Below are 24,291 nucleotides of genomic sequence, written 5' to 3'. Positions count from 1 at the left end.
GCAGAATGCTTGAAATAGCTACATGAGCTCCTAAACAATCGTGATTTATCAAACTTATGTGCAGAAAAGAGCACGTTGGCAAGCTTTTTAAGGTCGTATTTCAAATACAGTACTCAGGCAGGTAAAATTAAAAAAAACAAGGAGAAGAAAATAAGACGCATCAGACTCCCTTGCAAAAGTAGAAGTTATACTACAGTGCTCTAGATAGATGTAGTGGGACGAGCGGAGAGCGGAAGCAAGCAGCGGCAGTGAGGTGAAACACGAAAATTTTCGTGCATAGCGTGGTGGTGCCACTGCGCCTTTCTCCTGAAGCTTCTTTCCTCACAGCAACGTTGAGCGTGCGTTCGACCAACAGGCTTTGGCGATTGTATTCGCTTGTGCGTGGTATTTTTCCTGGTGTGATTAAAGTAACACTGAGTTAGACAGAAAAACCTTGGCACAAGTATTTATTTGTTCCAGGTTGTAAAACTGGGTATAACAGAATGAAACTGCTGCCACCTGACTACACTGAATGACTGCGGTGGTCGTATGTACCCTACACGAAATATTTAGTACAGGGGTGGACAGCATTGCGATGCAGTGGTATCTCAGAGACACTTTTGAGTTCCTGTATCGAGATACATTTGAAAAGTGTGTTTGTACCGCAGTAGTGAAATACTTTTCCTTTGTATCGAATGTATTATCGAATGTATCGAAATACTTCGAAGACACGGTTATGTCGCTACTGTTTTGTCGGAACTGAGCCGACGTGTGTCGAATAATAAAAGAATAGCTTCTATGCGCATAGCTAGGCAAAAGCGCCCCGCCAGTCGGCGACGCATGGAGATCAGCCAAGAATCCTCCATGCGCACAGAATGTTCTATATGGTTGAGTGTGTGACGCGATCGACTGACATCTGAATCGCGGAGGCAGTCTTGGATCTCGCTCAGGGCCGGTGAAGCACTGTCAGTTTTATTTTCGGGGACAATTTCGGTATTTAGTAGATATAACATGAAGTTGTGCCTGCCAACAATAATAGACAGTCTTTTCTATATCGCCAGTCTTTAATTGAAACTTTGCCGGCACTCTGCCTAACGACAGTGTATTTTAGAAGCTTCTGTTACTTTAGTTAGTCTAAACCTTATCGGCAAAAACCGATCGGTAATCTGTGTGAAATAAGGGCATACATTACTCCTCATCAGTGGTTTGTTATGGAGTAGAGCGATACGGCTGACAGCATTTTAATTATCTGCAGCATCATCTACAATGGTACGGTACACTTAATCAGTGCACATGCAGAACATCAATACCCATGTAATTTTAAAATAATTTAGTGTCTGTATTGTATTCCTGTAACTATTACGGGATACATTTTTCATCTTTTTGCAAAACTACCTTCGTGATATTCCATTATGGCTTCTATAAATATTTTTCAGTACTTGTATTTTTGGGTATCCAGCACGTGTATTTTGATATTTGTACTTTCAGAATACTTTTATCAGTGTCTCTGCGCAGTCCTGAATTATGTGCATAGACGCACTCCATTGTCTCGGGGACACAGGAACGTACAGCATTCGTATGATTGTGGGTCTTGTGAAGAATAACTTGCTCTGCTCCAATGATTATTTTATGTGACACTCGCAATAGGCCCCGCCGTGGTGGTCTAGTGGCTACGGTACTCGGCTGCTGACGCGCAGGTCGCGGGATCGAATCCTGGCTGCGGTAGCTGCATTTCCGATGGAGGCGGAAATGCTGTAGGTCCGTGTGCTCAGATATGGGTGCACGTTAAAGAACCCCAGGTGGTCGAAATTTCCGGAGCCCTTCACTACGGCGTCTCTCATAATAATATGGTGGTTTTGGGACGTTAAACCCCACAAATCAATCAATCAATCGATCAATTGACACTCACAAGAGAAAAGAAAACACGGTAATTATTTCGTCTGTCTTTTCACGCACCTGCGTTTGAACTGCGAAGAAAAAAAATCTCAGCCGAACGACTTATAAGCCTGGGTTTGTTTTCGCACATGCAGTTGTGGAAGAGAGTTTTCGCGGTAATAAAATTGTTTCATCCAATCTTTATCTTTCAATTGTTTATCTGTCACTGTCTAATTTTTTTTTGTTGCGTCGACGGCATCGGCTGTGCAGGGCCGCATTCATTCTGTAATAGTAGCCATGCGCAGTTCCAAAAACTTTCTCACTGACAGGCTTGTGCCTAAAGTTTCACGTCTTGCAGCTTCCAAGGTCAAACTATTTATTCTCTTTTTGTTCACTTGGTGTACAATTTAGGCATTAAGAGGTCTAGCATCAACGTTAAATATATCACACTCGTCATTTGAAAGGGCGGCAAACAAGCGCCAATTGCGGCGCGCTTCAGGATGGATGGATGTATTGGATGGATCGATATGGCTGTCCCTTTTCGATCGGGTGGCGGCCAGCGCCACCTAGCCGTAATACTTAGTGAACAAGTAACTAGATTTATTTTTTTCCTTTAAATAATGAAGTTGAGGACTTGCACTTTACAGTGAAGTATTTAATTTTCATTCGTGCCTTCATTTCAGCCACCAATCAGATAACCTCTTTCTAGTTATTTCTACCCACAAAAAAGTTGCCCTTCGAAGGTAGCCTCCCCCCTTAAGGTATATTTTGCCCTCACTGACCCTGCTACATATCGCGAGCCACCTTTAAAACGCCCCGTGAGCGCGAGCAGCGTAGGTTCCGATTACATTGAAATCTCGGTGATACGAACCTCGTGGAATCATCGAAGATGTTTGTGTCATCCGAAACTCCTACCACCAGAAGATATGAAAAACTAGCATGCGAGAAAATCAAGCCTGCATAAATAATCACCCATTGATTTTCAGCACCATCCCAGTCACGAACAGTTCTGAATTATTGCCAGTGGTCTTTCTAGCGGTCAACGATCATACCTACATTCGCAAATATACGGCCCGTGTGCACGTCTGTAAATAATGAACCAGTTGTGTTGTGACCACGACGTTCAGAAGCCCCATCCAAATCTTCCTATGCCTTATCGCACATTACTGCTGTAAGAGTGACTTAAGGATGGCTTTGATTCGACCCATTAATGCCGAAATATTTACGGCCATGCCCCGTAAAGGAATCGCCAACAGTCGTGCATGATGATGCTGTGAGACCAATAGCTCCTTTGCCAAAACTGCCCTCGCCTGCTTTCGGTCCGCTTCTACTTTTGATATGCACGAGGACGTGGTTGGCGTCGACGTGGCGGGCATTTATAAACACAGCAGAATGACAACAGCACGCGCCGACGCGCAAGAAAAAAGAGCATGACGCGAGCGCCATCTGTAATCTAAACGCAAAGACGCACAGAGGCGCATTAGGGCCTCCAAGATCGAGGATACGTGCACATAGTCTTGGAGGCTACGACGCTTCACTGGAGGTTTATTCTTACCACTGTGTAAAAATTTTACTTTTCTTACAAAATGATTCTGACAAATAGGCAGCACGAAGCGTATGCCCGTACTTACATTCCGTACTCGCGCGAAGTAAGGGTCTTTTACACGTAAACGCGGGCAGTTCCTGCGCTGTAGCGTACGTACGTATCAAACGTCATGGGGGAAGGAGGAATTGTGGTTTGGTTTCCAATTAACAACCGTACTCTATTGCACTGCAGGCTGATAGGTTTTGCCCGGGACTACAGAAACCTTATTATGACACCGAAATTAGTACGAGCCGTGGTCTTATCACAGAGGTTTCACTGCAATAAGATTAGGTCAGCTGCTTCACGAATATGGTCTCTCCAGCATTCAAGACCTCTCCCTGAAAACTCCAGCTGATAACGAGAAAAGACCGAATTCGAGCACTTGCTTGAAGGCACTCTCTATTTTCATTGGACTCCTGGCGCCTCACGTGGTTGTGTCACCAATCTGATGGCCGAAACAAAAAAAAAAGCAAATTACGTGAGCAAAGCTTCGCGAGCTTTCGTCTAGATGGCACCGCACTGCTTCCAACGCGAAGGCCCCAGCACGTTGTCACAACGGGTCGATGCATTCGCTTGCGAAGGGCTGCCGTATAAACTTGAGTTTATTTCCGATGTTCTATCGTGTGATGCTATACATATGGTTCTTGTAGCAAAGTTATTCTAATGGGGGAAGTAGCTCTGCTAAGAACTACTCTGTCTAACGCGCTGGTGATCTTACATTTTACGTGGCAGCAAACAGCCATGCTGCCACTGTACTCAGTAGCATAGGCAGGCATTCCTGCCAGTAGTTTAAAAAGTGACCCACTTTCTGTCGAAATGTCAACGCGTTGCAATATGGATGTGCGGGCCATAAAGGCGCCATGCGTTTGGTTGTTCTTAGATAATTTTCCGAATTTTGGCTTCACCATTAGTTTCGAGCCTTCTCTAAGTTCCCTTGCACCAGGTAATTTTTGCGATGGGTTTAGTTGAGCCATGAAAACAGTCTTGAAAACACGACCAGCAACGTTTGCGTATAATAGGGTTAAAGTTGCAAGGCGGGCTTGTTGGTAGGCACATTTGAATTACTATGGTATAGCGAGACGAAAACGAGGACGCAATAATGCAAGAAGGAGTTGCAATACCCGCACGTGTGCTGATGGGTGGATTAAATTAAATCTGTTGGTCCTTCTCCTATACCTTTCTCCATCTTGATTAGCGGCGCAAAACTTTTCGCGGAAACACTGTTTGTGATCATGCACGTGTTAGTTCAAGCCGTGCGTAAAAAACTGTATAACAAACGTGGTACCCGATAATAGAACATTTGTTGGAAGTGTAGCGCTGTCTGTGAGTATCTTCGTTGTCTTCTTGTGTACTGCTTTTCCTTGCACTACCGCTGTGATCTCAGCAATCGGTTTTGTAAACAGAACGTATGCTTCGCGACGTCACCCTTATAAATATTGTGGTACTATTGGCGGCTTTCGATGAAACGTTACCCGCCTGACGAGAAACTCTGCGCTCGCCTATCTACATCGCTGACCTTTCGAACTGACAAAAATAGGCCGTTTACGCTAACAAATTTCATCTAGAAAATTTTCAAGCAGAGAGAGAGAGAGAGAATAAATTGAGAGAAAGGCAGGGAGGTCAAGCGAAATTGTAGGATCCGGTTTGTAAGAATACTCGGCCGTCGTAACCGTTGTCTTGCTGCAACAAAGTTTGGGGAATTCGAATGGCTCGTTTTTCATTGGTAGACATAACTAGAACTAACATACAAGAAAGTCAAGAAAAGTACGAGGGATGTTATTTAAACTAATTACGATGTAAATGTGAGGAAAATAGAGCGTACAAAAAGAAAAATTGCCACTGGCGGGGACCGTAGTTCTAAATTATGATGTGTGCAACAAAGCTTGTCACACAAAGCGGTGGAGTCTGCGTTACCTGCAAGCGCACACGTTGTTCACGCAGTGCGCCCCCTCGGGGCATAAGCGGTACTGGTCGCAGCCACTGTTCAGCGTCGTGTTCATGCGGCAGCCAGAGGCGTCCTGTTGGAAAGGTCTGCGGCAGCGGCAGCGGCCGTCGCACTTGTCCACCGGTAGGGCGCAGGGATATCCCAGGATGCAAGGCGAGTTGTGCTGCCGAAGTGCCACGCACGTACGCATCTGTAACGCAAAGTGTCGGGAAAATGGCTACAGCTAGGTAAACTGGTACACTGTTTTAAAGAGAGAGAACTGCCTTTAATGGCAAGAAATGGTCAAAGAAAAGACTTCTCCCTTCTTGTTTCGCTTTTTGTAGTCGTTTTCATTGTTGATAGACGCGTGTACTTGCCGAATTTGTTTCCTGTATTAAGTATCTAGCCATGCCGAGTTCGAGATGTGGGCCCATAATCACAGTAACGTCCTTATACTGACAATGACAATGAGGTGTCCGAGAGCGGTAGCGAGCATATTATCGAGCATATTAGAAGACCGCTGCCCAACCAGATAAAACATTTTTTTTACTGACAAAAATATTACTACAGATTTAGTCACTGTTGAATATGCGCCCTAGCTTACATGTTTCGTGTGCACACAACCAGAAGATTGTGTGCACAAAGCTGTGTGGCTTCATTAAGACGTTGCTCTGTAGCCTAGTTTCTTTTTTGCTAAGATTTTAATCCACTTCTTGTTTTTCTTGACCACCACCGACAAGATTGGGACCCCAGTACTAGCTGTTACTGAAAACGTAACTGTTCCTAAAGGCGTAACTCTTGCAAAGAGTTTAACTTCTCTGCACGTGCGTGAGCTGCCTTGCTGCTACCGCGTGCATCTCTTTTCGCTCTCTCGTGTGTTAAAAAGCAGGTAGAATCAAGATATGCGCTCTTGTCTGAGAATCCCTACACCACGTTATAGACTACGAGCCTGCGTTGCGTTGCTGATTAACTAGCACATTTTTGACGCCGCGGTACACAGTTAACGACTCTTGCCTGGTCTACGTATCTGTAGCCACTGTCGCAAAGGCAGATGGGTATTGGCTTGATATCCACGCTGCAGCTGGCATGCTCGGTCACGCAGTTCGGCGCGCACCGGGGACAGGGTTGACCGTACGTTACGTGCAGATAATCACCATTGGCCTTGGCCACCGTCGAAATAGTGCTCAGGGTGACACGACGGGTGACACGCAGGGAGTGGTTAGAGTGCTCCTCGTCGTACTGTTGGACGATACAGCGCACCGTTGTACCCTGGTGGGCGAGACGAAGAAGGTTGGTGTTAAAAGATGGAGAGATTTACCATAGCTGCGTATAGCGTGGCTGATATCTAAGGTCTTTTATAGGGGCCCTGAACTTGTTTCGACGGTTTTTTTTTTCCAACTTGGGTTTCTCCTGCTTGGGTTGACACTAACTTCACCAGCCATTCCATAAAATGCGCGCATAAGACGTACCCAGTTTACCTTTCTTTTCTTTTTTCTTAGGCAAGAGATGGAACGTTTTCTTATCCTCCACTGGATGTTCCAGTAATATTTACTGGAATATACAGGCAAATGTGCTGGCACCTTCATTAAAGAAAACAATATATTCTTGTCATTCCTGTGATAGTTTGAAGCATTTGTATAGAGTAATACTATTTATTATTTTATCTCAATATTACACCTCTAATATTGTGTGTACTTTGTTTATTGCAGTGACATTTAAGTAAAGTAAGTGTAAGTCTCCCTCAAGAGCAATGTACTTATACACACTATTAATCATTACTATTTTACTGGACACCTTACTTTTCATATTGTTTGTGCTTTGTCTACCGCAACGAAAACAGCAAGTAAGCTTAATCGATTAAAAGCCAATCAAGAACACGTGTACAAGCAGCTTATTCTTGCCTATCCCCTTTTTTAGATGATAAGAGCCGTAAATGAGAAGCAACAACCAGCTCGCGAAGAGCTATGCAAACTAAAGGGAAATCTGAACGTGAGTGGTTCACCTACGGATATTTATATTACTTAGTTGACGCATTGTTTAAGTGGCTATATGTGCGAATGGAAGATAGAGCCTCCTAAACTCGGGCTCGTGTATGCCATGCAGTCCGTTCCAGTTCGCGCAGTATGCAATAAATGCTTACAAAGTGCAAGGAATTGCACATCTAGGCTCGGTGTAGGTACACATTGGATATGCAGCTTTGAGCATGCACACCCACGCAAAACACACCCACACGCACGCACTAACACACTCTCACTCACTAACTCACTCCGCCCCACCGTGGTGGTCTAGTGGCTGACGCGCAGGTTGCTAGATCAAATCCCGGCTGCGGCGGCTGCATTTCCGATGGAGGCGGAAATGTTGTAGGCCCGTGTGCTCAGATTTGGGTGCACGTTGAAGAACCCCAGGTGGTCGAAATTTCCGGACCGCTCGACTACGGCGTCTCTCATAATCATATGGTGGTTTCGGGGCGTTAAACCCCACAAATCAATTAATCAAGCAAGTAATCAAGTAATCACTCACTCACTATCGACCAACCGAATGATCGTGCTAACACCAAAAAGACATAATTAAACTTTACCTGCCCATGATCGAGAATGGTAGTATGTCCACGAGAGATAAAACGATCGAAAGACGTTGTCTTTATTTATTTAGTCAACGGTCGGGGCACGATTTGCAATGTCATTATTATCAATATACCGAGCATCTGCAATACATCTACAATAGTTAGCCTCATCGAAGAGTCATGGCCACCCATTATTACACGTTATGTAGTCATTCTTAAGTCAACATTAGTCGCCCCCAATGAAGGCTGATAGTACTCAAGTAACACTGTTTGGTGAAGTTTCTTGATATAGTGGAACGCTCTGGCCTGGCGTCGAAGATAGGCCCATATTTCCTATTAGAAATCATGACACAACGTGACTGAAAGTGACTGAAAGAGGACAACAAATATGGTGTCTTCGAAACTGTAGATGTGACCCTGATTCCTGACATAAGGTTTCCCTCTTTTTTGCTTTGATTGTGAGGAGGAGGGGGTTAACATATAAACGCCGCAGTGGGGGGCCCGGGTAATTTAGAACGCCTGTGGTTCTTTAATGTGCCCCCAAATATAAGTAGGCTGCCCTCAGTCCCTTTCGCCTTCATCGAAAATGAGGCCGCCTCGGCTGGGATTCAATCCCGCGACCTTCGGGTCAGCAGTCGAGTACCTTAACCGCTAGACCACTATGGCGGGGTGGACATCGGCGTCTGGCAGTGGCACTTGTAGGTCAACGTTCGCGCTCCCCGGTGAAGCTATTCCGGTAAACATAGTGCTTCGTACATTGCCCAAGGGATCTCAGAGGCCACGTAGAACAAAGCACCTGGTTGATATCTGCCCCGCCAGGTGCCGCAACCAACTCAGCTGCTGACAATCTTTCAGTGAACTCAGTTACCTCTTTTTTTATCCTGACAATTGATTGGCCAATCTCTTAGACGAAACGTGTTGTGATTCAATATCACATGTACTCAATTTCAACTCTAATTTGAACCAGAAGCATAATTTTCAGTTTTTGGGGACGTTTTAATGATATTCTTGAAACTAGAAGTAGGCGCTCAGTTAGGTGGGCTTGACAAAGAAACGAGAATGTCACTTGGTGCTAATGAAGATAAAAATGATTCTTTTCCCCGCAAAGGAGAATAAATAGGTGGGACAGCAAGAAATTGTGGTGTTGTACAAAGTATAAGGCTGGCAGCTGACTCTTTTGGATCTGATATCATTCTTTAGAGCTCTAAAGGATGCTGGCGTAAGAGAGTACACCACTCCAGGGAGAGATGCACAGCACGAAGAAGGTTGTAGAAGCCATCCGCGCTGTTGCCTGCCGAGATAGCACATGCACTAGCGGTAGCGACCATGCCCTTATAATCAAAGCTTACAGCCGCAAGTGGCTACAGCACACCATCTCCTAGCGCGTATCTTCATGCTCGTTCAAAATGGGTGTGGCGTTTGCTTTGTGCTTGAGCATTGTACGGCAGGTCTAACATGAGGGGTGGGGTGGGGTCAATGTTATTGCATGCGCTCTTCGAGCGATGTAGGTGGGCCGACTCGTTTTACCGTTACTTCCGCCACGTTCGTTTCTCAGCTCACGTGCGTTCAACCGCGGGTTATCATAAGATACTCCGGAGAATTTTACAAACTTGAACTTTTCACGCAACATGACGGTGACGGTGAAAGCAAGACCCGCAGGGAGTGTCCATATAATTTCTAGCTCAATAAAATTACCTTAGACACGTGGTACTTCACAAGGTAACAGGTACTTACCACCGTCTGCCTGATGGTCAGTGTGCTGTACCGAGCGAACACGAGCATAGATTCGGGACCAATAGTGTCAATAGGGCTGTAGAAGATCTCAAATTGCTTCCTGTCGAAAGCCTGGGAACCATTCACCTCCCAGTGAACGCTGATGGGCGAACGCGTTGCCGTGAAGCAGCTGTAGCTTGAAGGTTGACCGGACAAGACGGCACCGTTGAGGTTGTCCAGGCGGAACAATGGTATCATACCGTTAATTACTTCATCCAGTGGACTCGAACCTCCTGGTCGCGTAGCTGGTGGCGCACAAACACTGGCCGTTGCTACAACACCCACGAAAATTGCATTCCAAAGGAACGCGTTGCCTCCAACGCAATGTGCGAGCATCCTCCTCGAAGCTTCACCTCGAAGTGATTTCCGTAGAATCTATTCGGACTCAGTCAAAGCCCTGAAAAGCAACGAGATACCGAAACACATTAATTTGGCTGAAACGAGTTGTGACTTGGGATTTCAGGGGGAAAAAAACAATACACCTATGCTCGGACCTTTATTGTAGTGACAAGGATAATTGAAATTCCTTTTTAAAATTCGCGAAATAACTCACCAAAATAATCCCAAAGTGGTCCTTTGTCAATACTTGGCTGATGGCGTCCCTCCTTGGCTTGTTCTTATGCACTCCTTTTGCTGTGGCTAAGACCCACTGTGGGGAGGCGAAGAATTGAAGGGTTTCATTAGTTTTTGGATATTTTTAAATACCGATGTTTATAACTAAAACAATGATATTTCATATAAATTTTGGTGCTTACTAAAATGTACAAAAATGTAAGTTCTTTATTACTTATAGAAAGTAAATTAAGCCTTCTTCATCGCCTTTCTTTTTTTTTCTTCTTCAGTTTATGTCCACGCAGAGAGTGTAAAATCATTTGAGTAAAACATTTAAAGCCCTGAGTTGATCGGGATAACCTCGCGAATGCTTTTACGTTCATGGGGCAAAAACAAGCGCATTGTCACGGGAGAGTGAACGCTGTTACGACGGGTCATATTTACGACAACGTATATGCGTGTAGCACTGCCTAAAACGTACAGGGTAGGCACCGCGGTAGCTCTTCTTTCCTCCCTATCTATATAGGAAAGCTCGCGTCAAGATGACGATGATTCACTATGTCACTGGCTCATACTCACTCTGAAGTATCGACCAATAAACGGCTTATTTCTAAAATATGGTCACTGATGTATTGTGTGCCTGTTTATGCCATCACTCGCATCACTTTCTTATTTATGACTGATGTGCCATATGTTGATGCAGTTAACTTTACCTGTAGCAGTGCCAAGTTCCTAGATGGCCCTATTCCTTAGGTTTGCTTGATTGTGGCGCAATAATTAACGTGAAAAGGTAAAAGAGAAGAGAAGAACGTGAAGCGCCGACTTTTTTCTCTCTTTTCTGTGTTTTTTTTTTCTCTTTTCTACGCCCCTTTTTCTCAAACTGCATTTAGTGCCAAAGCCAAGCTTACTTGAGCAATGTAAAGACCAACTCAGCCAAAAAGAAGACATTTTAGATGAACTGAAATAAAGTGGTGGGCAGGCGCAGCTGGTATAGGTTCGTGGCAAGGCTTACCACGTGCAAAAACAGGACACCGAGAAGAACACTCAAAACAACCGCTGCTCATGTGTGTTCTTCTCCTTGTTCTGTTGTTTTCCGCACCAACTCTCGACAGTAATTGTCTATTTTTCGGTGTGGCTGGCCTGTGGAATAATACGATTCGGGCTTTTTCGTCTGCTTCTTTGGCCTGTGCACAATGTCACTATCTTCAAACGCGGGACTTGAAACACAAGACACAGGAATTCAAACGCACAAGAAATGTTCATCATGTTTAACCAACCAACACACTGTCAATTTTTTTCTCAAGTACGTTATTATTCATTATTTTTATTACTAATGTGGCGCTTTTGTATTGCCCAACCACAATAAAAAGCATTCTGTTCAGATTTCTTATAGGTTCACTTGATGATGCATTTTTAGGTGCTGATGGAATAGTTCGTTTATTGTTTTTATTCTACAATTGTAACGACCGAGCAAAATGTGAAGCGTATGTGTAGCTCCATTACTCAAAGAGCCCACAGCAATCGCCAATCATCATAGACATTCACGTTGGCTGTTAGGACTTACGTCGTTCGTCATCAATAAAAAGGAAGTACATTGTACAGAAAAAAGTTGCAGAGACTTGATACACAAACCCTCAGAAAATTTTATTGCTGTAATGTGATCATTTCCGATGGAGGCGGAAACCTTGTAGGATCGTGTGCTCAGATTTGGGTGCACGTTAAAGAACCCCAGGTGATCGAAATTTCCGGAGCCTTCCCCTACGGCGTCTCTCATAATCATATGGTGGTTTTGGGACGTTAAACCCCACGTATCAATCAACAAATCAATCAATCATTGCTGTAATGTTGCTGAACTATGAAAAATTCACATTGAAATCCGTGGTGTCAAGCGCGAAGGCTTCGGCGCCATACTTAGAAATGGGACTTTGACCTTGATCGTCCGCTGTATTATTTGAGCTATAATCTTGCAATTCACAACATCAAAGTCTTCAGAATGAAGTCTGTCAATCTAAAGATCTTCATGGTTTCACTTTAGAGTCCCTTAAAGTTAATCTCAAGTCCACAGCACACCTCGCAACCATATCGTGGTTTTAGCTCGTAAAAACGTGAAATTCACTATAAACACTGAAATATGGACAGTAAGCACTACTTAAGCGATCTTCAATCTCCTAATAGTGATGATTTGCGCCCCGGTTGTCCTGTTTTTGTGTGCGGCGTAATATATGTGAAAGAAAGACCATTATACCAGTGGTAGTTATGAAAGATCTTATACGCCAAAGTTGTGTAAGATACCTGCCTGCACTTTGCATACGTAAGGAGCATCATGCTAAAGCAGAAGCAGCGCACCCACTCATTCTTGCGAATTCGTGTTTGTGAACCTACAACTCGTAATGCGCACCCAAACAGAGCCAAGAATAGACCGACGCCTGAAAAGTAACAACAAAGCAGTCTAGCTAAAACTGCTGCTTGAGCGAGCTGGTTCATGTGCATTTTACCAGCGTAAAAAGACCGTACATAATGAGATCGAGACACACACACGCACAGTACGTGTGGCTTTGTTCCTTCCTGCTCCATTTTTTCTCACAAATGCACATCTACCGCAAGGAAACACGGAGAAGTTACAAGTGACGCTAATCCCAGTTTGCGAATGTTACACGCTGGCTTATTATGCCATGCTCACCGATTTTTGTTTTGAAACAGCGAAGTGTACATCGTATATATATATGTACGCGATGGTGCCATTGACCTAATTGCACTCGTTTCCGATTCTGCAATTTCAACCTGCCAGTCTCAGTGATGACAGGAACAGAAGTACTCCCGAACGCTAACGAAGTGCGAAAAACAGTAGCAATGTCATAGAGTCATTGCGTAGTTATCTAGTCAGCTTGTTTTGTGTTTCTTTTTTTTGCTTTTGACAACTTCTAGTTGCACTATGGGTTAATCGAACGGATCGTCAAATGTGCACATTATTTTTGTTGTTGTTGCTGTTGCTGCTGCTGTTTGTACCGACGTTTCCAGAACGAATTGGTTCTCGAATAAGCATTGGTTTGTACCAGTGTTGGGCATGATGTAGTGGTTGTAGACATGGAAAAAAAAGCGTGCGAAGGATATTTCTTTTTGCTTACATAACTTGTCAGAGGGCAAACAACACGATGAAAGCTCTTTGCATAGCTGCGCTGAATTGTGCGTGTGTATATGTAGGTGCCTACACGTTCTTTTGCATAGCGAAACTCGCCACAGTGGTCTAGTGGTTAAGGTTCACGATGGCCGATCCTAAGATCACAGGAGTGGAATTCCGCTGGACGCATTTTCATGGCGGCGAAAAGCTGGCGACCGGTGTGCCGGGCACGCGATAAGGACCACAAGCAGTTTCAATTCCAGGAGCTCTCCAACACAGCTTCTCTGAACATCATGTCATGGCTTTCTCAGGTGTGATTACGTTTCTTTCTTTGAGCCTTACAAAATATGGCACATACCCATTTTGAGAGATTGGCCAGGGCTTCGTAGCTTCAAATTTATTATATAATTTGGAAATTGTATAATAAATAAATAAATAGAAAGAGAATACTGGCAATATATCAGATAAATTCTGTTTTCACTGTGCATTTGGGCAAGTAGACGAAACTTCCATTTTAACCTTGTCATATCTATCTCGAACATGTTGAATTTCAACCGGTTATAGATATATATATATATATATATATATATATATATATATATATATATCATATAGTGTTGATAATAACGAAATACCCTGAATAAACCCATTATTATTATTATTATTATTATTATTATTATTATTATTATTATTATTATTATTCATAACAATAATATTGAGCCACTCTCGCACAGGGAACACTGTTATGCCTGCGAGTCCACAGCGAACGTCCATGCCTCTGAAAAAGGCAATCTGTGTCAAGGCCAGCCCGCGAGCCGCCTGACGCGAACAACTCAACGGCGTAAACACGCGCGGCGCCTTTCTGTCGCCCACGTTCAGTGAGTCAGCGCAGCCAGCGAGCCCGTAGAGTAAACAACCGGCGTCTTCCTGTCTGGGGGGGTGACGCAATGCGCGGCGACGTCACTCGTCCTTGGGTGCAGCCACCTGCAGCGCAGCCTCTCCAGATTCTATGAGAAAAAAGGACGCGGCCCAGCGGCGACCCCATTGAAGGAGTCTGGCCTCACGACCAGCGGCGCTTTTGGTTGGACATTTGGGTTGGACCCGGTGCATATGAAAGAAGCCCTGCGGCGCGTCGCGAGCAGCAGATTTGTTGGAGAGCAGACATGCGTGTCGCAGTTGAGCTATGTGTTAGCAGTCCTGTGTGAGAGCAGACATGTTTGTCGCAGTTGAGCTATGTGTTAGCAGTCCTATGTGAGAGCAGACATGTGTGTCGCAGTTGAGCTGTGTGTTAGCTGCAAACCCCTTTTGACAGCGGACCCATTTGAGAGCAGACCTATGTGTTAGAGAGAAGAGCTCGGCTCTTCGCGTCTCTGTCGGCCCCAGTGCCGAATTTGTAACGCCTCTGTATATATGCTGTACATAAACCTTTTTTAACTCACCGTCGTCTCGTCCGCTCGTCCATCAGCTCTGCGCAGAAGCAGTCGCGAGCTGAGAAACCTACGCTACCAAACGACTGGTGACCTTCCCGGCGGAGTTTGAAGCAGTGGCGCCTTCGGGACCGTGTTGGCGTCGCCGTCTTTCGAAACAGTGGTTGCAGCGGTGAAATTTCGTGGCGCCCTTCGTAACGTCGTCGGAAGCGCGCTTCGCAACAACACCCAGGAAACGGTGAATAGGCGTCGTTTCCTCCTCGCCCCTCCTCACCCGCACTTCTTTTTCCACATTCTATTCTATACAACAATATACAAGGCTGTGCTGTGATTTACTCCCTTTCGTCCTCATTTCTTTTTTCGTACCCCTCACTATAATCCGCCCCTCTTGTTAACTATACAATACAAGGCCTATCTAAAGTATGTCTTACGCTCGCAGCTAGTGCTCTTTTTCTTGTTTTTTGCTCTGCACCCTCACATCGCTTAATTTCTCCGCCTCAAGTCGCAACATGCGTTGCATGGGAGATTATCAATTAGGGCATTATAAAGAACAAATATCATAGTGGTGGAGACCGCGACGGCAGAAACATCTCCACGCATTGGCTTTTGAAAAAGGCGCTGGTCGGAAACCGATATAAAATATGATAGTTCCAGACACCATTATTTCCTACGTTTAAAAACTACCTCTCTCTCTCACTCTTAAATGTTCGCAGCCTCATTCGCACGGTATCTCACAGGAAAAAAGAAGTTTCACCGAAAATGAGGCGTCCGACAATTCCGTCCGAGGGCAAGTGTGTCTCAATCTGTACTTTCGAAAAAGAAAACCACTATTCCGCGTGGTTTAAAGGCTACAGTTTTTGATATGCAATAATAAACTTGTATTGTAGAGGAAGCTATATAACAGCTACATTTTGCCGGTACTTATTTACGGAGCCAATAGATACCCAGAGACTTACAAAGAGGGTTCAGCTTAAATTGAGGACGACGCAGCGAGCAATGGAAAGAAAAATGGTAGGTGTAACCTTAAGAGACAAGAAGAGAGCAGAGTGGATTAGGGAACAGACGGGGGTTAAGGATATCATAGTTGAAATCAAGAAGAGGAAATGGACATGGGCCGGGCATGTAGCGCGTAGACAGGATAACCGCTGGTCATTAAGGGTAACTAACTGGATTCCCAGAGAAGGCAAGCGGTTAGGGGGAGACAGAAGGTTAGGTGGGCAGATGAGATTAAGAAGTTTGCGGGTATAGATTGGCAGCAGCAAGCACAGGACCGGGTTAACTGGCGGAACATGGGAGAGGCCTTTGTCCTGCAGTAGACGTAGTCAGGCTGATGATGATGATGATGATGATGATGATGCTGATGATGATGCTGCTGATGATGATGATGATGAATGAACTTGTATTAAATGAATGCATTAGTCTTGATACTGAAACTAGGCCACGTGTCCTGGGGATCGGGCGAGGCGAAAACTTTCTCGGGAATTGAACTGGTTCAAAACACGGGGCATCTCACGCAATCCACCCATCTCGGCGTTCAATATTGGTCCGAGATAGAAGCGCGATTCCCGCCAGAATGCACAATACAAAATAATACGGAAAGCTGACCTATATAGTCTGACACAGTTGTTCCCATGGCAGCAGAACTTTTGTTGGATTATTTTAAATGAACGGTTTTCAGTAAACGCTATGCTCGTTCAGTAAAACACACGGCAATATAATACGAGTACTTTTTTTCTCATCACTTCTTTTTCGTGTAGAGAAAGAAATCCGTCTCGGCAGGTTTAGTTTGCGTTGGTGTTCTCGACTGACCTGCTTAAATTTACATGTACGAACCGTATGGGACAAAAAGTCGACATGTCTGCATTTTCAGCATACCCGACGCAGTTGAACAATGCGTGATAGCACCCGCACGAACGTAAATGACCGAAGAAACATTCAGCTAACACAGATAGCAACACGGTATTGGCACTGCTTATTTTGTTCTTGCCTATAGAACTGTTTAACTGTAAACCAGTGCTTGTACCGCAGGACACACGTTCGTATGTGTACATGAAAGACGCGTTCTTTATTTGCTGTAGGCTATACTTTCTCTGTTTCGCCAACAGGGAAATAGCCAAAGTGTCCACAACTTTATCCGCCTTGATCTGCCGTGGCCTTGGCAAGGCTATCGCGTGTTACGCTTTTTGAGGCTGCCAAGATGTGCTCTGCGATTGAGTAGCGCGATAAGACACCTTCAAATCTCATTTTGCCCTCGCCAAAGGAGGGCGGGCAAATAGATCTCCCCTCTTCCATTAGTCCCCTTACTTCAAGTAAATTGAATAGGCGATTTCAAAAAGGAAAAGAGGCTCAAGTGACTAGTTTGAAGTAATAATATAATATTTCGTTTGACGGGCATAGTACATGCGTCATGGATTATTCTTCATGCAGTATTTATAGTTTCCCTGCGGAATTTCCTTAACAACCAAGCATGTGAGTGGCACATCTAGGGCGTTAGTACGGATTTTCGAAATAGTACACACGTATCATTTGCCTACAAATCGCTGGCCGAATTTACACGTTGTTTTTTTTCCTTCGTAAACGTCATTTTCCAGTGACTGATTGGCTTCGCCAATGGTGGATAAATGTTTCTCTTACAAACAATTATTGTTAAGTCGTTATTATCACTACTGGTGCGGGTTCTGTATTCCCATGAACATTTTACGCTCGAATTCCATGTCACAAAAGTAAAGGGAGGTTAGTGCGACCACCCCAGCAGCAACGCTCTCTCTGGTGTTATCCCACTTCCTGAGTACTATTCCCGTTGTAGATTCAGTCCTTCGTCTTGGACAGAAATAGCAAAGTTATTCGTGAATGTCCAAAGTCACACTGAATCATTTCTCGTGGCATCAGGTCAATTCTTAAGGTTGTTCTTATCCTAGACTCAACTTTCCATTATCCTTATTTTTGTTCCGCATTCTCACTGCCCACTTTGGAAACTGCGATGATGTGGCAGTAATGTGGTGGGATGGCATTAACGTGGGTGCGTTTGCCAAAACAAATCCCAATAAATTCTCTAAGCATCTGTAGGACGAACGTCCTATGACAATGCCTCTTCTCACACAATGGAGACAGATCAAAGCAGTGTGGCACAACTTAATACAGTCTTTTGATGCAGTATATGAGTTAGAATGTCGCTATATAAGCATGATACTTGTCCGCCTCGGTGGGACAGTGGATATGGTGCTAGGATGCTGGCCCGAATGTCAAGGGTACGACTCCGGCTGCAGCGGTCACCTTTCGATGGAGGCGGAGTGATAGAGGCCCGTGTACCATGCGATGTAAGTGCACGTTAAAGAACACTAGATGATCTAAATTTCCGAAGCCCTTCATTACGACGTCTCCCATAGTGATGTCATCGTTTTGGCACGTTATGCCCACGGTATTATGATTATTTAAAAGTATATTCATTAATGCGACGCATATTTCAGCCAACTTCAGCAACTTGAGTGTATCTGTCTGTCTAGCCTCCCACGGCTTTCTCCTCACTATGTCTTACCGTTGATAAGATTGCACATTGCACACTGGTACCAAACGCTACGTGTATGACCACTCCACAGATTCTGTTCAGGAAATGTTGTAGCGATTGCCCCATCATCGAAATAGGCCTCACCACCCTCGATCCGCCCCTCGATCAAACTTATTGCTCTCTGCTATCTTTACTAACATACGCAGCTTTATTCCAAAACGTGACATTATTTCTAATCTGGTGTTATCATCTGATAGAAACCTTCTGATACTAACGGAAACATGGCTTACTAGTGACGTGACTGACGGCGAGGTACTCGCTGACCTACCCAATTTTAGAGTGTTTCGAAACGATCGCAGCGGCACGAGAGGAGGAGGAGTACTCGTCGCTGTCAGTCACAACATATTCTGTTCGTCTATAAACATTGTGTCCGACCTTGAAATCTTGTGGCTTAAATGCCATGCCGCACCGCTCTCAGTTTTACTAGGCGTTTGCTATAGGCCCCCTCACAGTACTCCCGATTTTTCTTCTAAGCTCAATAATATCTTAAGCGAAATAACGACCAAACACCCTAACATGCATGTAATTCTGTTTGGCGATTTTAATTTTCCTAATATCGATTGAGCAAGCCAGCCTGCACCAGCGGCTACGTCGAGGGAATCGAACGACTTCCTTGATGTATGCTTTAACTTTAACCTATCTCAAGTTCTTACAGAACCAACCCGCGTTACCGATAACTGCCAAAACATTCTGGATCTTATATTAACCAGCCATCCCGAGTGCGTGTCCTCCATTGCATACCTGCCTGAAATCAGTGACCATGAAGTCATTCATGCTGACTTCGTGATTAAGCCCGCTTTAGCCCCGACCATAAAAAAAACTATTCGTTTGTATGATAAAGGAAATTACGAAGCAATTAACTCTGAATTAACGAATTTTTACTCCACTTTTGACACTGCCTTTTCTCATCACAATGTAACCGAAAACTGATTGATTTTCAGAGATAAGCTAAACAAAATGGTTGATAAATACATTCCCCAAATTAACATCAATCCTAATACCGCCCAACCCTGGTTCAATAAAGCACTGAAACGATTAGAAAACAAGAAAAAACGCTCCTTCCGCGCAGCCAAGTCCCGTAACACCCCTGATGCATGGAACAAGTACAAAGCCGCCGAATATGCTTATCTGCAAGTCATACGTCACGCCAAACACTTATTCTTCCTTTCGGACGTACCGAACATGCTGAAGAACAACCCTCAAAAATTCTGGCAAGTCATAAACCCACAGGACACGCGCAACATTACACTATATAATGAGTTAGGGGATGCCCTAAGCGAAGCGGAATGTGCACGCGTGTTTAACGCCGCCTTCGCATCCGTTTTCACCCAAGAAACTGAGTTGTCATTTACCATCCCTCATGCGAACTTTGAATGTACCATGCCACCAATTGCGTTTTTTTTCCAGCAGTATTTCATCACTAATAGACAAAATCAAACTTTCTTCTTCAGCTGGTGTAGACAACAATACATCCAAACTCCTGAAAAATACTAAACATATCTGTGCAGCGTATCTGTGTCTACTGTTTTCACAATCAGTTTCAACAGGAATGCTGCCTCCAGATTGGAAGCACGGAAAGGTCGTTCCAGTCCACAAATCAGGTAACAAACAATCACCATTAAATTATCGTCCCATTTCATTAACCAGCGTACCCTGCAAACTCCTCGAGCATATCATCTACACACATAACATGGACTTCCTTGATTCCAATAATTTTTTTCATCCTGCGCAGCATGGCTTTAGGAAAGGGCTTTCGTGTGAAATGCAGCTAGCTATGTTTGTTCACGACCTGCATGTTAACCTCGACTCTAACCTTCAGACTGACGCCATCTTCATCGATTTCGCAAAGGCATTTGACAAAGTTCCCCATGAGCGCCTACTACTAAAGCTAGCCGCGTTGAATTTAAATGATGATGTATTAGCATGGATTAAAGAATTCTTAACTAATCGTTCGCAATCAGTTTCCGTCAACAATCAAATGTCTAACACTACCCCGGTAACCTCATGTGTCCCTCAAGGGTCTGTCCTAGGCCCCCTTCTGTTTTTGATTTACATTAATGACCTACCATTACATGTATCTTCTAACATACGCATGTTTGCAGATGACTGCGTTATTTATCGTAAAATAAACAACGTTTCGGATAACACGTCTCTTCAAACTGACCTACTAAGCTTACATGAATGTTGTAACCTTTGGCTAATGGAACTCAACCCTAACAAATGTAAAACTGTTTCCTTTCACCGCCGTCGAAATCCGATAGTATTCCCGTACCAAATTGATGACACAAACCTCGAATTAGTTCCTTCCTATAAATATCTCGGAGTAACCCTTTGTAGTGATTTAACTTGGGCAACGCACATTACGAACATCATTGCATCTGCTAACAAAACACTCGGATTCTTAAAACGCCATTTGCGTCACGCTCCTAATAATGTCAAACTACTAGCTTATTAATCTCTCGTAAGGACGAAGATAGAATACGCATCAGCCATTTGGAGCCCGAATCAAGCATATCTCATCAATCAACTCGAGTCACTTCCAAATCGAGCCACACGATTTATTCATTCTACGTACTCTTACGACGTTAGCATATCAGCACTGAAAACAGAATCTGACCTATCATTGCTTGCATCTCGTCGCCGCATTTCTAGTCTTTGCCTTTTCCACAAGTTTTTTTACAGCTCACTCGGCAGGCCACCATACATTCTTCCTCCGGCACGCATCTCCCATCGCACTGGTCACCCGCAACAAGTTGAGCGGCCGCGTACGCGCACGCGCACCGTCACTTTTTCGTCCTCATTCTTTTTTCGTGCAGCTACGGACTGGAACGGCCTTTCTAACGAAATCACCGCCATAACCTGTCCTACCACCTTTTGGAACACCGTAACAAATTACCTTGCATTGTAAAAAAAAAAATGGCTTTCACGTTTTCATATATGTACCCACCCCTTATGTAATACCCCTTCAATGGGGTCTTTAAGGTAATAAAGTGAAATGAAATGAAATAACAGTCAAACTTTAATAGATGTAAAAAGGTATAGAGGCCCGTGTGCTTAGATATAAATGCAGGTTAGAGAATTCCAGATAAGCGCACTTTTCTGAGCCTTCCACTATGTCATCTATCATAGCCATATCGTGGTTTTCGGACTAATAAAGCCACCATAAATTTTAATTGTTACTGAAGTACTGTCGTGATAAATATGAGCTCAAACACGTGAACTCATGGTAGATAGGCTCAAAAACAAGAAAACGTGATACGTGGATGGCTCTGTCGAAACCAGAGGGAAAAGGATGGCGCTTTTCCACTGACTGTAGGCACTCCCGCATGATTGCTGCTAGGAAACAGCTGCTGCGCGCCATTGAATGCTATATAGCTACGATAACATGAAGTGAAAATGCATCAGAGACCAAATAGGCGGAATATGCGTATCAAAACACTCAGCGAACACCACGTAGATATTACAAAAGCATGGCCTGTGCATAACTGCAGGCTATGTAACTTTTTATAACTTCATAGCCTGATGGGTCATTGGTGTTGGCTGTGCGTGTTAATTTCAGCTCGTATCACAGCTAGCAGCCACTGACACGCTATAAGCGGCATTTCGCAGCAACGATATCGAAGTGGGAGTGTTTAGTGCTAGCGTAAGTGCGGTGACCTTTCCACTTCATTTTGTACAGCGGCCGCTGCGGATCGGCCGATGCACGGTTTGAGGCTATTCGATACGTGCGCGCGTGTTCGAACTCATATTGCTCACGATAGCACTATCGGCATCAAATGAAACGGGAACAACGAAGCGCGTCGCACAAGCCTTATCAATGGCATAGTGCGCGCCGTCGACCAGTCATTGTCACAGACAGGCCCGCACATCCAGTGTGGCAGCCCTGCACGATACCCTATAGTGCAATATTTCGGCTTGTGTTCCAGTTGTGCTATTAGAAAGGAAGAAAATTGAAAAAAACAACTCAGAAGTTAAACTAGTGCAGCCGAAGGCGAGTATTGTAGCACGGTTTGTCGAAAGCAACACTGCTATCAACGCCAAATGAATCACAAATATTGTCACGCGTGGAGCAGCTTGTAACTAAATGATTCTAGATAGAGGCACTCATACAGTTTCACAATCTGGCGCCGCAATCATGCTTTCAATCGGCAAACCTATGTTGCGGGCAGTCGCGATGGTCGCCTGCATGCGTATGCCAAGTGCTTTAGGTCGTTTAAATTGCGGTGCTCGGTATTCACTGCAGCAGTGCAGTGCTTCCGCCGTCTGGGCATGATGCAAGAAAGGGTGAATCTGACTAACCTTTATTATGACAATTAAAGTTAACTGATGCCTCAAGTCGCAATAGTGAAGCCATCTAAATATTATTAAATTCGGAAACGAAGGTGCACCTAAGCTGAAACGCATATCACAATAAAAAAACGAATAAAAAGAACTGGTCAACTTTCAAAATTCCTTTATAACAGTTGAGAACAGAAACGTGCAAAAAAATAAGCATCGTGTTCATGAATGCTCTTCAGCGAGACTTCGCCGAGGAGAAGGCGCGAATGTTTACGCAGAAAAAACTATTTGCCCCTTAAGTTTAATACTTAGTGAATTCGCCTGCAGCTGCCACAACGGGGCCTATTCTTCGGGGAAGACTGTCCAAGATCCGTGTCATGAGATCACTTGCGCGTAGACGCTCACATTCCTCCTTTAAGGCAGCCCACAGAGCGTCTTGAGAGCCGCGCTGGATTGGCTGCCGCAAGAGTGCCTTCTTCACTGCGCCCCACACATTCTCACATATGTTCATGTCGGCGACTTGTGGAGGCCACTCCAACAGCATCACTCCCAGCTGTTCCAGCAAGCGTGCTGTTGATTTGGCCATGTGGATGGGGCTGTGGTCTTTTTGGAATAAGTACAACCCGTCACAGAACGGTCCGTTGAGAGCATAGGGCACCACGACTTTTTCGATCAAATCGAAGTAGCCGCAGCATTGAACCTGTCCTCTGTGCGAACTAGTGGTCCAAGGCCTTCCTTGGACAACACACCCCACATGCTGACGGAGCAGCGGCCGCTCCTTGCTACGCGTTGTAGGTTCAGGGCCTCGAATGTGCTGAAGGAATGTAAACCGTTTTTTCGAGCCATTCTGCCAATTTAGTCATCATCAAAGATTGCGAATATAGCTAGCTTAATAACAACGCAATAACAGCGCACTGTCTGTCGCCCACTGCCTGTGTCCACGTGGAAAATTGCAGAGGCGTCCATCATCTCGGAATGCTTGGCAAATTCTCTTTAAATTAAGAAAAGGTCGGTTCGTAATTCTGGAAATTTCTCGCTGTTTGAGTTCATGTCGGTAAAGTGAAACAATCTGCGCTCTCTCTTCAAAGAAACGCTTGGCATTTTCAGTTAAAGTGAAGACCTTTTGTGTACGTCTCTGAAAGAAGAGTGCAGGTGAAGCAGCGCTGGCAAAAGAGATACGACGATCGTTTGAAAATTAACCACAAACCGATTAGATTTATCTTCTTTTTTCGTATCATGCCTAGACACCGATTGCACTGCGACACTGAAGTAAAAGCAAGAAACTGCGAGTGATACGATCAAAAGCGCTTGGCACACACACGATGGTCACCATTATTACCATACATAAACTAGAGCATAAACTGAGGTAAATCACTATAGTGGGCAAGAGTGGCGATGTGGGCTTGTTGGTGAAACATTTGAAAGAAATTTATGTAGCGCGAGGCGAAAAAACGAACACAGGAAAGAATAGACTGAGAAGACAGAGCGCTACTTAAACATGTTGTTGCTAGTAGCGCTCTGTCTTAATAGTCTATTCTTTCCTGTGTTCGTTTTTGCGCCTCGCGCTACATAAATTTCTTCTAAACTATAGTGGATTTGCGCAGTGCTGCCAAACCGGATGTGCACGCCTGTCAGAAGTGATGAATAGACGG

General features: G+C 44.5%; 1 protein-coding gene across 5 annotated transcripts in view; it reads right to left on the bottom strand.

Annotated features, from left to right (window-relative positions):
• LOC119171432 (uncharacterized) overlaps positions 1-24,291 on the bottom strand; it is a 250,167-nt gene that overhangs the window by 1,888 nt on the left and 223,988 nt on the right. The window contains exons 1-4 of one of the 5 annotated variants that reach the window (XM_075893332.1): positions 10,253-10,320; positions 9,661-10,096; positions 6,378-6,632; positions 5,354-5,574 (exon numbers count right to left, since the gene is read on the bottom strand). In XM_075893332.1, the coding sequence (XP_075749447.1) occupies positions 5,354-5,574; positions 6,378-6,632; positions 9,661-10,035 (851 nt within the window). In that variant the 5' untranslated portion in view covers positions 10,036-10,096; positions 10,253-10,320. Of the gene's footprint in view, positions 1-5,353; positions 5,575-6,377; positions 6,633-9,660; positions 10,097-10,252; positions 10,349-24,291 lie in introns of those variants that run through there. The other 4 variants (XM_075893333.1, XM_075893334.1, XM_075893336.1 and 1 more) reach the window with 4 other exon arrangements.

The sequence above is a fragment of the Rhipicephalus microplus genome, chromosome 4 (assembly GCF_043290135.1).
Source record: "Rhipicephalus microplus isolate Deutch F79 chromosome 4, USDA_Rmic, whole genome shotgun sequence".
Classification (NCBI taxonomy): domain Eukaryota; kingdom Metazoa; phylum Arthropoda; class Arachnida; order Ixodida; family Ixodidae; genus Rhipicephalus; species Rhipicephalus microplus.
This window is presented reverse-complemented; position numbering and strand designations above follow the sequence as displayed.